At 41.6% G+C, this 13,519-nt stretch overlaps 1 protein-coding gene across 3 annotated transcripts in view; it reads left to right on the forward strand.

The window, feature by feature from the left end:
* The first annotated feature begins 9,135 nt into the window (after positions 1-9,135).
* Positions 9,136-13,519, forward strand: part of LOC110523629 (colorectal mutant cancer protein) — a 121,919-nt gene continuing 117,535 nt past the window's right edge. Inside the window, exons 1-3 of one of the 3 annotated variants that reach the window (XM_036977297.1) lie at positions 9,136-9,532; positions 11,230-11,474; positions 11,875-12,110. In XM_036977297.1, coding sequence (XP_036833192.1) covers positions 9,411-9,532; positions 11,230-11,474; positions 11,875-12,110 — 603 coding nt within the window. In that variant the 5' untranslated portion in view covers positions 9,136-9,410. The remainder of the gene's footprint in view (positions 9,533-11,229; positions 11,475-11,874; positions 12,111-13,519) is intronic. The other 2 variants (XM_036977298.1, XM_036977296.1) reach the window with 2 other exon arrangements.

Below are 13,519 nucleotides of genomic sequence, written 5' to 3' on the forward strand. Positions count from 1 at the left end.
GGCCTGGCGTAGCGTTTGGCCGAAGCAAGGAGTTTGGGTAGCCAGGCAGATTATGCTTGTTTTTGGTGCATAACGCGTCCACTCTGTTTCGCCAAGAAAATGACCTTGCTGGATAACTTGGATGCATGAATTTCACATTTACGTCCATGCTTCCATCATCCACAGCATCTGCAATTCCAATCCAGTACTCACCATCATAGCAGCAAGCTAGAAAATCAAATGCTTAAACAAATCAAAATATATTTTATATTTGAGATTCTTCAAAGTAGCCACCCTTTGCTTGATGACAGCTTTGCACACTCTTGGCATTCTCTCAACCAGCTTCATGAGGTAGTCACCTGGAATGCATTTCAATTAACAGGTGTGCCTTGTTAAAAGTTCATTTGTGGAATTTCTTTCCTTCTTAATGCGTTTTAGCTAATCAGTTGTGTGGTGACAAGGTAGGGGTGGTATACAGAAGATAGGGCTATTTGGTAAAAGACCAAGTCCATATTATGGCAAGAACAGCTCAAATAAGCAAAGAGAAATGACAGTCCATCATTACTTTAAGACATGTAGGTCAATCAATCCGGAATATTTCAAGAACATTTAAAGTTTCTTCAAGTGCAGTCGCAAAAACCATCAAGCGCTATGATGAAACTGGCTCTCATGACGACCACCACAGGAAAGGAAGACCCAGAGTTACCTCTGCTGCAGAGGATGAGTTCATTAGAGTTAACTGCACCTCAGATCGCAGCCCAAATAAATGATTCACAGAGTTCAAGTAACAGACACATCTCAACATCAACTGTTCAGAGGAGACTGCGTGAATCAGGCCTTCATGGTTGAATTGCTGCAAAGAAACCATTAATAAAAAGAAGAGACTTGCTTGGGCCAAGAAACACGAGCAATGGACATCAAACCTGGTAGAAATCTGTCCTTTCGTCTGATGAGTCCAAATTTGAGATATTTGGTTCCAACTGGTGTCCCTTTGTGAGTCGCAGAGTAGGTGAACAGATGATCTCCGCATGTGTGGTTCCCACCGTGAAGCATGGATGGAGGTGTGATGGTGCTTTGCTGGTGACACTGTGATTTATTTAGAACTGATTGAAGGCACACTTAACCAGCATGGCTACCACAGCATTCTGCAGCGATACAGCATTCCATCTGGTTTGCGCTGAGAGATTGATGGAGTGCTGCATTATATGACCTAGCCTCCACAATTGCCCGACCTCAACCCAAATGAGATGGTTTGGGACGAGTTGGACCGCAGAGTGAAGGAAAATCAGCCAACAAGTGCTCAGCATATGTGGGAACTCCTTCAAGACTGTTGGAAAAGCATTCCTCATTAAGCTGGTTGAGAGAATGCCAAGAGTGTGCAAAGCTGTCATCAAGCAAAGGGTGGCTGGCTACTTTGAAGAATCTCAAATATAAAATATATTTTGATTTGTTTAACACTTTTTTGGTTACTACATGATTCCATATGTGTAATTTCATTGTTTTAATGTCTTCACTATTATTCTACAATGTAGAAAATAGTACATATAAAGAAAACCCCTTGAATGAGTAGGTGTGTCCAAACTTTTGACTGGTACTGTGTGTGTAATATATATATATATATATATATATATATATATATATATATATATATATATATATACATATATATATATATACATATATACACACACACACACACACACACACACACATATATACATATCTTTTTTTAAAGGAACTAAAGTCAGGCTTTGGGTAGTGCGTCATGTTAGTCATTGCATACATGATCAACTAGTCCATGTCAGCTAACATTATTTTAATTAGGTTTTTTGGCCCATTGATATTGTTTGAATTTTTTTGTCACTCAAATATCACATTAATACACATTAGACATAGTATAGAATTGAAAGAAAATTTGCGTTAATACTGCAACATATTCTGCACTAACAAGAGGGGTGTGAACAGTTTGTGTCATGAACAGTGCTGGTGCCCATAGAAATGGACATGGCGTGAGGAATGAGTAGTCCTCAATGCTGTTTTTTGTTTTCATATGATTTTCTTTGAGAGCAAATATAAAAATGAGCAATCTGCAGAACATACATTTTGGACTTATAAATTAATTATACACTGCTCAAAAAAATAAAGGGAACACTAAAATAACACATCCTAGATCTGAATGAATTAAATATTCTTATTAAATACTTTTTTCTTTACATAGTTGAATGTGCTGACAACAAAATCACACAAAAATTATTAATGGGTAATCAAATTTATCAACCCATGGAGGTCTGGATTTGGAGTCACACTCAAAATTACAGTGGAAAACCACACTACAGGCTGATCCAACTTTGATGTAATGTCCTTAAAACAAGTCAAAATGGGGCTCAGTAGTGTGTGTGGCCTCCACGTGCCTGTATGACCTCCCTACAACGCCTGGGCATGCTCCTGATAAGGTGGCGGATGGTCTCCTGAGGGATCTCCTCCCAGACCTGAACTAAAGCATCCACCAACTCCTGGACAGTCTGTGGTGGATGGAGCGAGACATGTTGTCCCAGATGTGCTCAATTGGATTCAGGTCTGGGGAACGGGCGGGCCAGTCCATAGCATCAATGCCTTCCTCTTGCAGGAACTGCTGACACACTCCAACCACATGAGGTCTAGCATTGTCTTGCATTAGGAGGAACCCAGGGCCAACCGCACCAGCATATGGTCTCACAAGGCGTCTGAGAATCTCATCTCGGTACCTAATGGCAGTCAGGCTACCTCTAGCAAGCACATGGAGAGCTGTGCGCCCCCCCCAAAGAAATGCCACCCCACACCATGACTGACCCACCGCCAAACCGGTCATGCTGAAGGATGTTGCAGGCAGCAGAACGTTCTCCACGGCGTCTCCAGACTCTGTCACGTCTGTCACATGTGCTCAGGGTGAACCTGCTTTCATCTGTGAAGAGCACAGGGCGCCAGTGGTGAATTTGCCAATCTTGGTGTTCTCTGGCAAATGCCAAACGTCCTGCACGGTGTTGGGCTGTAAGCACAACCCCCACCTGTGGATGATGGGCCCTCATACCACCCTCATGGTGTCTGTTTCTGACTGTTTGAGCAGACACATGTGTAACTGATGTGAAACGGCTAGCTTAGTTAGCGGTGCGCGCTAAATTGCGTTTCAATCAGTGACGTCACTTGCTCTGAGACCTTGAAGTAGTAGTTCCCCTTGCTCTGCAAGAGCCGTGGCTTTTGTGGAGCGATGGGTAACGATGCTTCGTGGGTGACTGTTGTTGATATGTGCAGAGGGTCCCTGGTTCGCGCCCGGGTATGGGCGAGGGGACGGTCTAAAGTTATACTGTTACACATGCACATTTGTGGCCTGCTGGAGGTCATTTTGCAGGGCAGTGCTCCTCCTGCTCCTCCTTGCACAAAGGCGGAGGTAGCGGTCCTGCTGCTGGGTTGTTAACCTCCTACAGCCTCCTCCACGTCTCCTGATGTACTGGCCTGTCTCCTGGTAGCGCCTCCATGCTCTGGACACTACGCTGACAGACACAGCAAACCTTCTTGCCACATCTCGCATTGATGTGCCATCCTGGATGAGCTGCACTGAGCCACTTGTGTGGGTTGTAGACTCCGTCTCATGCTACCACTAGAGTGAAAGCACCGCCAGCATTCAAAAGTGACCAAAACATCAGCCAGGAAGCATAGGAACTGAGAAGTGGTCTGTGGTCACCACCTGCAGAACCACTCCTTTATTGGGGGTGTCTTGCTAATTGCCTATAATTTCCACCTGTTGTCGCTTCCATTTGCACAACAGCATGTGAAATTTAATGTCAATCAGTGTTGCTTCCTAAGTGGACAGTTTGATTTCACAGAAGTGTGATTGACTTGGAGTTACATTGTGTTGTTTAAGTGTTCCCTTTATGTTTTTGAGCAGTGTATGTACCAAATTATTTTTTAAGAATTTAACTTAGTTCATGAGCTTAGTTCAACTGTCGTACCCCATCAAAACCAAAATATCAGCTTGTTTTACTCCAATGTATGTAAACAAAGTAAATGTAAACAAACACTGTATAGCCTCAAAACATAGTTAAAACTATCTGCCCCATGTACTAGATCCAGCTGTGTGTGCCTCCCACTAGCGCAAGTGAAGTGAGTTTCGGGAACAACTGAAGGTATGCATTTTAGAAGTAGTTTTCACATACAAATGTTATATGTCCGAATCAAAAAGGATTTCCAAAACGAACATGGTCGCTGTAGTAGAATTTTGATTTTGATTGGTCCCATCAGGTAGCCTGATTTCAGATATGTCCATGTAAACAGAATTATTAGGGAAATTGTTCTTCTTGCAAAGCAGGTAAACGATTTAATCAAAACTATTACATTAATCTGACTATCCTCAAAAATTGGATTATTGTGTGCATGTAACGGTAATCAATGACTAATTTCTCTGAACAGGGGTAAATAACCATCATCAAATTGAATGAAAATACATTACATTGTATAATGAAAAATATACTGCTAGCCGCAGCTTCCCACAACTTGTCAGACAGAAAACTGATAATGTATACTGGACTTTGGTGTGGGCTTAGTGTGGGGTTTGGGTAATCCGTGATTTGCTTTTGACCATTTATTTGGCATCCTCGTGTCTTAATCAATGTTAAGAAAATGTTTGGTCCAAATTGGATGTTGGGTACTATATTTATTGAATATTAGCTACAGTATATGAATCCTGTACATTGAAATTGCCAATTTGGGTGCAAACTACTAGCTTAATTTAGTTCAAATTGTCTTTCAACAAAATACTTTTGTCGGAATTACCTTATTTGTTTCTAATTACAGAAACGATTTCAGAAAAAATCTGAGATGTCGAAATCTTCTTTCTTGAGTTTGAGGTGGAACGACCCTAGGACTACTATGATGCTGACAAAGATTCAATGCTAGCTACTTATGGCTCTCATCTGGAGCTATTCACAAGGGGGCGGAAGGTAGCCTAGTGGTAAGAGCATTGAGTCAGTAACCGAAAAGGTGCTCAATAAAGGTATACATATAAAGTAGTTGCAAACTGCTTGCCATCACCTGAGCCATATAGCTTACTATTTATAGGTAAGATAGCTCGTGACAATTGTGTTAATTTAGCTGACGTTAGCGAACTACAGCACCTAGTATCTCAGAAATATAACTAGATAAGTTAGCTAGCCACTAGCTTCAAGCAAAAAATAAGCTGGCTAGCTTGTTAGCCAGTTAATATAGTTATAGCTACAGAGATATAACAAACGTGTCATTGAGCTTTATCCATTATTGAGTCAATTATAGGTGCATCTCATAATGTTTTAATTGTAAGTAACGTGTAACTAGCTAGGTAATACATGTTGTTATGTCAGATTCCCGCTCGTGCGCCTGCAGAAGTTCGCAAACACTGCATTGATGAAACGTCACAGACACCGCTAGGGGTGCGTCCCAGTAAGTTTTGCTTCCACTACTTCGTCTCTAAAACGTTCCAGTTATGAATTTAGAACAAGCTTAGATTTGTCTCGTCCGTAAACTGTATTATGTCACTGTCAATGCCAGAAGCAACCCCTACGTACAAGGGAAACACTTCTCACGCCATTTCGATAACTAAGTTATTTTTTCGTAGCAGGATAGGAGAACGTATGCAGCAGGTTGGGAGAATGAGCGTAGCAGGTTATTATGATACAGAGGTTATGAAAAGAGTAGGGTTTAGCGAAAAGCCTCTCCTAACCTGCTACGAAAATCACTTAATGTTGAAGTTGCGTGAAAAGAGTGCCCCCCCTACTTCTAAGCTCATGTGTTGATCTGAAAGGTTTAGATAGTACTGAATAGGTGGCGTAACAAATGCTACCCATAGATCCCCAAGTTTTGGTCAGTGTTTCCCAGAGGACTCTAGTGTGAAATTGTGTAAAAGGTATACAACCACCCCTTCCTTCATTCCCTGCTCTTCTGGCTTATCCTATTATATCCTTTTAAAACTTAGATAAGGGCCCCCCCTCCTGGACATATGCTGTAGGCATACTGTTGATTATACCTTTTCTAACAGCAGAATACTTGAGTGTACAACTGTCATGAGGTGTTATTTTTGTATTAATTGAAACAATAAGAAATCTGTAAAGAAGCTTTTACTGTCAATTGATGTCAAAACCCTGAGCATGTGGAAAAACATCCCTGAAGTTATGTCTACTTTGTTTTTTAAAAATGTGTGGAGAATCAATTGTGCTATAATATAGCTCCTATCCACCACACTCATCCCACTTTAAAGGCCACTTCCACCACTTTTCAACCTCATTTTTATTATCTCCAGCATAATACCAGTCTTATGTGAAAACGGCACATTTCTACAATAATATTAAGTTAAAAAGTTAGACTCGATGACATCATCAAAAGTTTAAACATTTGAATAACAGTGGTTTTCAAACACCATGAGATTCGCAGTGACGTGTGGAGCTAGAAACTCATTGCAGGTTTGTTTTACTTTTTAATCCTACCCTGTAATGTCACAGAAGTATTTTTTAGGACCTTCCTTCATATATTTTTAACCACAGATCATAGAAACATGCTATTTTCACATGTTTATACACTGGTTTGGTGGTGGAGATAATGAATATGAGGTTGAAAATTGCCGGAATTGCCCTTTAACCTTGCTTAAATACTAGCAATTGTTGATGTAGACATAATCTGTCTGATCTGAGTCACAGCACAAAGGTAGGAGGTGGAAGAATGAAAGCAGAGGTTGTTTGGTGAACTACGTGGTGGGACCTTGTCTGAGATGTGATGCCTTGAACAGAAGGTGCCTAGGAGTCAGCTCAGTGGGCTAAATGCAAAGTCACGCAGACACCCAGGCTCACTACCTTGTCAGTAGACTTTCAGCAGTAAAACCAGGAGCTGAGTGGTCAGTGAAAGGCAGAGTAGAGTACAAAAGGGGGAAAGATCCATCCTCCCATCCACCAACTACTTCTGGACCCCCTCATAATCAGAACACAACTTGAGTGACATAAAAAACTAGCATACAATGACTTTGGCAGTGCTTGGCTGGTAAAACCACGTCTCGGCCCTGGGAAGGAACACTTTAAAGCCCCAATTCTCTACTTAATTTTAACCACGGCAGGTAGCCTACCAGTTAAGAGCATTGGGCCAGTAAACAAAAAGTCACTGGATCGAATCCCCTTAGCCGACTAGGTGAAAAATATGTCGATGTGCCTTTCAGCATGGCACTTAACCCTAATTGCTGCTGTAAGTACCTCTGGATTAGAGTGTCTGCTAAAATGACTTTATTCTAATTATACACATTTTGTCATGGGACATAGAGAATTTTTGTTGTTGCAGCTTTGACGCTTATATCCTGCAATTCTACACAATTTTCCATGAGGCAGATAGACGATTTTTGGGGAATACAAGAAGTATTGAGTTGCAAAATGTATAATTGGTGGAGTACTGTGGATATCGATATCCCTGTGAGCCTCCCAGGCACATGTTACTCAGGGTTAAGAACATCAATTGTAGATTAATAATATGACATTTTATTGTTTTCCACACTTTAAACTTATTCTGGGGATCCCTTGGCCAACATTTGTTTCATCTGTTGTTGTTAGAAATATTAATTTAAAATGATGATGATGTACAATTGTTTAAAAAAATATATTATTAAAACATTTATATTTTTAGATTTGGCCGTGGCCCCTAGAGTAGTGTTCCCCACTTTGAGAACCCTTGCTGTAAATAGCTCACAGCCAACATACATTATTACTTATTACTTCAGGTATTCATGTTTCATCAAAGAAATGCATGTTTCATCAATGAAGTGCTTTGTTATTTTGCAACAACATGTGGTGAACTTTATTGAGGAGCCTCTGTTTAAAAGAATATCTCGGCTATCAATGTTGGTTTAAACCCATAGAATCAATTTTCTATATTTAAATATCAAATACAAATGTGCAGTCCTTGTGCATACTCACACAGTTTTCATGCTGCCCAGGACAAAAGTGCCTTTCTCTGCTAGACTGTCGAAAGTCCAGCCCTTTTATGCACTCACCCACTGCTATCATCCAGAAGGAAAGGTCAGAACAGGTGCATCAAAGCTGGGACCGAGAGACTGAAAAACAGCTTCTATCTCAAGGTCATCAGACTGTTAAACAGCCATCACTAACATAGAGAGGCTGCTGTCAACATACAGACTCAAATCTCAGGCCACTTGAATTAAAGGTATCACTAGTCACCTTAAATAACACCACTTTAATATTGTTTACATATCCTACATCACTCATTTCATATGTATATACTGCTCTATACCATCTACTGCATCTTGCCTATGCCGCACGGCCATCGCTCATCCATATATTTACATGTACATCCCTTACATTTGTGTGTATAAGGTAGTTTGAATTTGTTAGAATACTTGTTAGATATTACTGCGTTGTTGGAACTAGAAGCACCAGCATTTCGCTACACTCGCATTAACATCTGCTAACCATGTGTATGTGACCAATACAATTGGATTTGATTTACAGAGAAAATGAATGTCCAATACACATAGTAGGTTGACTTGTAGGCTTAATGTGGCTCATTTCACATGGATTTCAGTGTTCTGTAACAAGAGCTACGATGCTAGTATTTGTGTAAACTCTCCACAGCTGTTTTCTGTGGGTGTCACTGTGTAGACTGATACCCCATTTCTTTGATCCACAATCCATAGACAAGGCTGTACAGGGAAATATGAATGTCATTACGCACAATAGGCTGCCTGGGGAGGTGATTTCCCACAGTTAAAGTCCTGTAATAAGAGCTAGGACGCTAATATTTGTGTAACTCTTCACAGTTGTGTTCTGTGGGTGTCACTGAGTAGACTGATATGCCATTTCAATCCATAAGTAAGGCTGCACAGTGAAATATAAGTATGCCCCCAATGCAATTCTGAAGTTGAATACATCCATAGTGCGATTTCTACAGATTTGTTTGTCAAATTAAGTCATTATTGTTTTTTGTTTAATTTATATAACATTCCAAAATGGTTTATTATTAACTCATTCAAATATGTCATAATTCCACTATTTGCATCCATTTTCATCTTTCAATTAGGGAGTTTTATTTTGAAGGCTAGCCGCAAATTCCGCTATTGTGGCTAATCCTTATTGTGGCTAGCTTCACATATGTCCCACTGAGTTTCGGTCGACACTCACTCCACAGCAGTTTACCCAAAGCTTTTTAACGCCTCCCTATTCGCGACTTTCGGGGTTAACTTTTACGGCACGTGCTGCACCCTCCTTTTTGCAGATGTGACCTGAACCGAAGTTTATATTTGATTATATTCAATCCGATGTCGGGTAGTAGTCGACACTTACGGGAAGTGTGATGATGAGGCAGTTACTTCGTTGAGAATGAATACTTGGAGGGGTAGTAGCCTAGCACACTAGTTACGGTATTCAGGGAAGATCATGGCGGCGGTGGAGGTGAGTGTGAGTAGCGGCAGTAGTGACACATCTAGCACCGGCGAAGAGGAGAGGATGAGGCGGTTGTTTCAGACTTGCGACGGTGACGGTGATGGATACATCAACAGGTAAGTCTATTTTATCAACGACACGGTGGGGTTAGAATTGAAGGCTACCAAATGCAAATTAACAGATTTTCCCAGACATGTATATACGATCTGGAAATATGATCACTTGTTTAGTTAGTTTTGTAATGTGAGCAAATTGCCAGTGACTTCCGTAGCGAACAAGTCCTCGGATTTTGATTCGAAGACATCGAACCATGCCCAGTCTCGATAACTGGCAAGGGCAAACTATCGAAAAACATCTGCATTCCATGGAAGTGTTGGCTTGAGTTTTTGAAAGCAACTCAAATGTAATTTGACAATGAAAATGTTGCAACAGTGTATTTAGTTGAAACTAAGAATGTAGCTAGCTAACTAGTCTCCAGACAATCATACTCATATAACGTTACTAACTGCAGACTAGAAGAAACTGTTGGCGAATAACATACTTCCTATTATGTGTATCATAATCATAACCATTCAGTTTGTAGCTTGTTGCAAAAAAAATGTATGGACATTGCGTATGTTCTAAAAGCTTATGCACTGAGTCAGAACTGCTTTCACACATGCTCATTAAGGAGGGCTACTGCATAGTGTAAATAAACACCAACACTCCAACTTAGATCACAGCAACTGGATTTGATGCAGCATCCAAAGACCTTTTACATTTCATGTGCAGGCTGCAGAAAAGTGGCATGAGCCAGGCAAGATCATGGAGAAGACTCCTGAGCACAGAGAACCTAAACATTTGTCCATACCTCGGAATAGGGAATCAAGGCCTATTCCTGTCCTAACATATTCTTGTGAGTGTGAGTTATGGTGTTATTAAGTTACAGTTTACACAGCGATATGAGTTATAATCATAGTGGTGGTCTGTAATTATAAAATGCTCATGAACTCTGAAGTGTTGAATGTTCTTTCTTGGCAGTAAAGTAGGCATGCTTCAGGCTATACACAAGCAGAGAGAGCGGTGAGCAAAATTAAAACATGCAGGAGAGGAGAGCTTAAGAGCATTGGTTACTTTTGATTAAACTCAAACACATCTTTTTCAGCCCTCTCTTTTGTTACAGAAAAGCCCATGGTTTGCTTAGTCATTTGAGATGCATGTTTTTATGTATATTTGTGGCATAGAACACACTGCTAAATGGATTGGTTGCCCCTGTAAGGCATCAAAGATGATAAATGGAACCTGTTCTGTGAAAATGTATGCTTTGGCTATATTCTCCATGCATTCCAGCTGTTAGACATGAAACTGACGAATAAGATATCCATTGTGCTGAATAACTACAGCTGGAGGGGCATAATGTTCAATTTCCATGTATAGGGGAATATCTTTTGCTGTAATTGTATGCCTTTCCACTTCATATAGGAAACCTATTTTTCCCCCTCCAAACCTGTCCTAATATTTATTTATTTATTTTCATTATTTTGAGAAGTGAAGACAATTCCTCAGGCTGCTGCCCTGGCTAATGTATCAGCAATTCAACTTAGTGCTGCAACTTGTACACCACTCTTCAATTGAAAACAGTTATCTTCCTCTCCCTGTCCTTCTCCCCCCCCCCCCTCTCTCTCTCCTTTTACCTCTGCCTCTCCTTCACCATGTCCCTCCTTATTTCTCCCTGTTTCTTTGCTTATCACCATACTTTTCCTCTTGCCTGTATCTCCTTCCCTCTCTCCTGCAACTTTTCCATCTTCCTAAAAACCTCCTTCTCTCCTGTTAGGAATGACCTGCTGATGGTGTGTAGACAGCTAAACATGGAGGGGTCTGTGGCAGAGATCATGGACCAGCTGGGAGCAGACGAGCGAGGCAAGATCTCCTTTGAGGACTTCACCCGCTGCCGCATGCAGCTGGTCAATGAGATCCGTAAGGAAGAGGGCGAGATCTCCCAATGCTCCCAGGACTCTGACACTAGGAAGCTCAGGGAACACATCACCTCCTGGCCAACCAGTAGCAAGATTAGCAGGGGTGAGTTTGGGGATAGCCAATCAAGATTAGCCAGAATTTTGAGTTACATTGTTAAACAAGAGATGCCAATTAATCATAGCTGCCTACTAGCATAAAACCAGCTAAGAACAGGCAACACCAAACAACTAAATCTAACACCCAACATTCAACAACTAACTGCAAACAACCACTAACCCTTATTACACAGTCATTATTGGCCATAAACAACTGACACCAAAGTGCTAAAATGAAACAACCATAACAACCTGCATGACTGAGGCTAGAGTTTTTAGCTCTGTTGCTAAACCCACATATTTGTTTGGGAGTGCCAAACCTTCACACTGCTTATTAGTTATGAGTTATTACCTGTTATTTCTAAGTTTACTACCTGTTAGTTATCGAGTTATAATGTGTCCCCTAGGGGCCTTGTCAGGAGCCAGAGACAGCTGGGAGTACTACTCTGGGGCCCGGGACCTTCAGAGTTCAGACATCCAGCCTCAGCAGACACAGACCCAGCAGCAGCCAGCCATCCTCCAGAAGCTCCTAGAACAGCCTGGGACTGTCCTAGAACAGCAGGCTGCTCTTCATAAACTCCTGGCCCAGACCAGCACCCGCTGTGCTCCCCTGGAGGGAAACTACCTGGAGCTGGCCAACACAGTGAGTGGACTGCTGTTGGTGTTGAGTGCGTACTGCATAATGCTGGTGGTAGCATTTGATGGATTCCTGATATGTTGCCTTTTGAATTATTTTGTGAGCCACCCAATGGCCAAAATAGTTGTTTCTAGTCAAAAGCCAGTCTGCAACTGCGATACTCTCAGCTGACTGCTTAGCCTCTGAGTTACTGGATGTTTACTGCCAACGATGAAGGAATGAGTGTGCAATGAATGGTGGAGTCTGGAGATAAGACAACCGTGTTGTCAGCTGGCACCTCCAACACTTATACAATGTCTAGTTGGTAATACACAGAAACCTAAGAAGTGTTGTGGTGCTGTGTAAAAGTTGAACCATTGAAAATCAATATAATCTTCCTGGGAAAAGACTTTCAACATGAAGATAGGGGGAAATTAATTAATTATTGGTGTAGTAAGCGTGGTTATGCTGCAGAGGGCAGTGCTGCTCATGATAACTCAATCTTCTTGCATTTACCTCTCCTGCTTAGAGCAGTCACTGGGCCTGAATGGCTTGACATCAGGGTGCCCCCTCATTATGGTTAGGATTTGAAGAGACTGATCCTAACTGCGACACCGTCCCTGTGTCTTTACTCTTCAGCAAGATAACTGTCAAACCTACAGACCTCTTCTGACGCTAGAACCACAGCGAGGTATCACAATGCTTTTAATGCTTCGTCCAGGTAGGGATTCCAACTCTCCCTAAGTGTTGACCTTGGCTCTCTCTGTCACTTTGCCTTAAGGGGTATCATCAGGGTATCACCTCCCCTGAGCAGTAATCACACCCCTTTATTAATGCATCCATATTTATTATTCATCACATTGGGCTGTCATATCTCCTTCCTATATCAGGTTTCAGGGCTGGGCGCCTTTATTGACCCATAGAAATCATTTAGAAGTTTATTACTGACATTCACATCTTGACACCTTCCCTCTGTAGATTAGCACAGGCACCAGAGAGAATGGGAGGTTAAACGCTGTCGGTTGTGAGTGACTGAAAGAGATGTTCGTGTCTGATGGAGAAAGTGTAGTTACTAGTCACTTTCCAGGCCTAACCATTATGTGGGATAAGGTGCGGTGGTGTAGCAACTGTTTTTAGCCCCCCCCCCCGCGCAATTAGGAGCCCCACTTTACGGGTTTGACCTGCTGGCAGCTGTGTTTAATGCGGCCGCCAGGCTTCGACCACAGGGCCAATGGAATATCTGGTTCCTGACACAGGAAGGCCGTGAAACCATCAATGTTTTGGTTCTCTAGGTAGCACAGGGACTTTATGGACATGGTCCCTGTCATGTTTTGGGATGTTTTCAGAGTAGGGGGAGCGTATAGATGCTGTATAGCCTATGATTGTGTTTGTTAGTTATTTTTAATGCCTGGGTTGCTTCTTTTTATTTGGGTTTA

Source organism: Oncorhynchus mykiss, chromosome 5, assembly GCF_013265735.2.
Source record: "Oncorhynchus mykiss isolate Arlee chromosome 5, USDA_OmykA_1.1, whole genome shotgun sequence".
Taxonomy (NCBI): domain Eukaryota; kingdom Metazoa; phylum Chordata; class Actinopteri; order Salmoniformes; family Salmonidae; genus Oncorhynchus; species Oncorhynchus mykiss.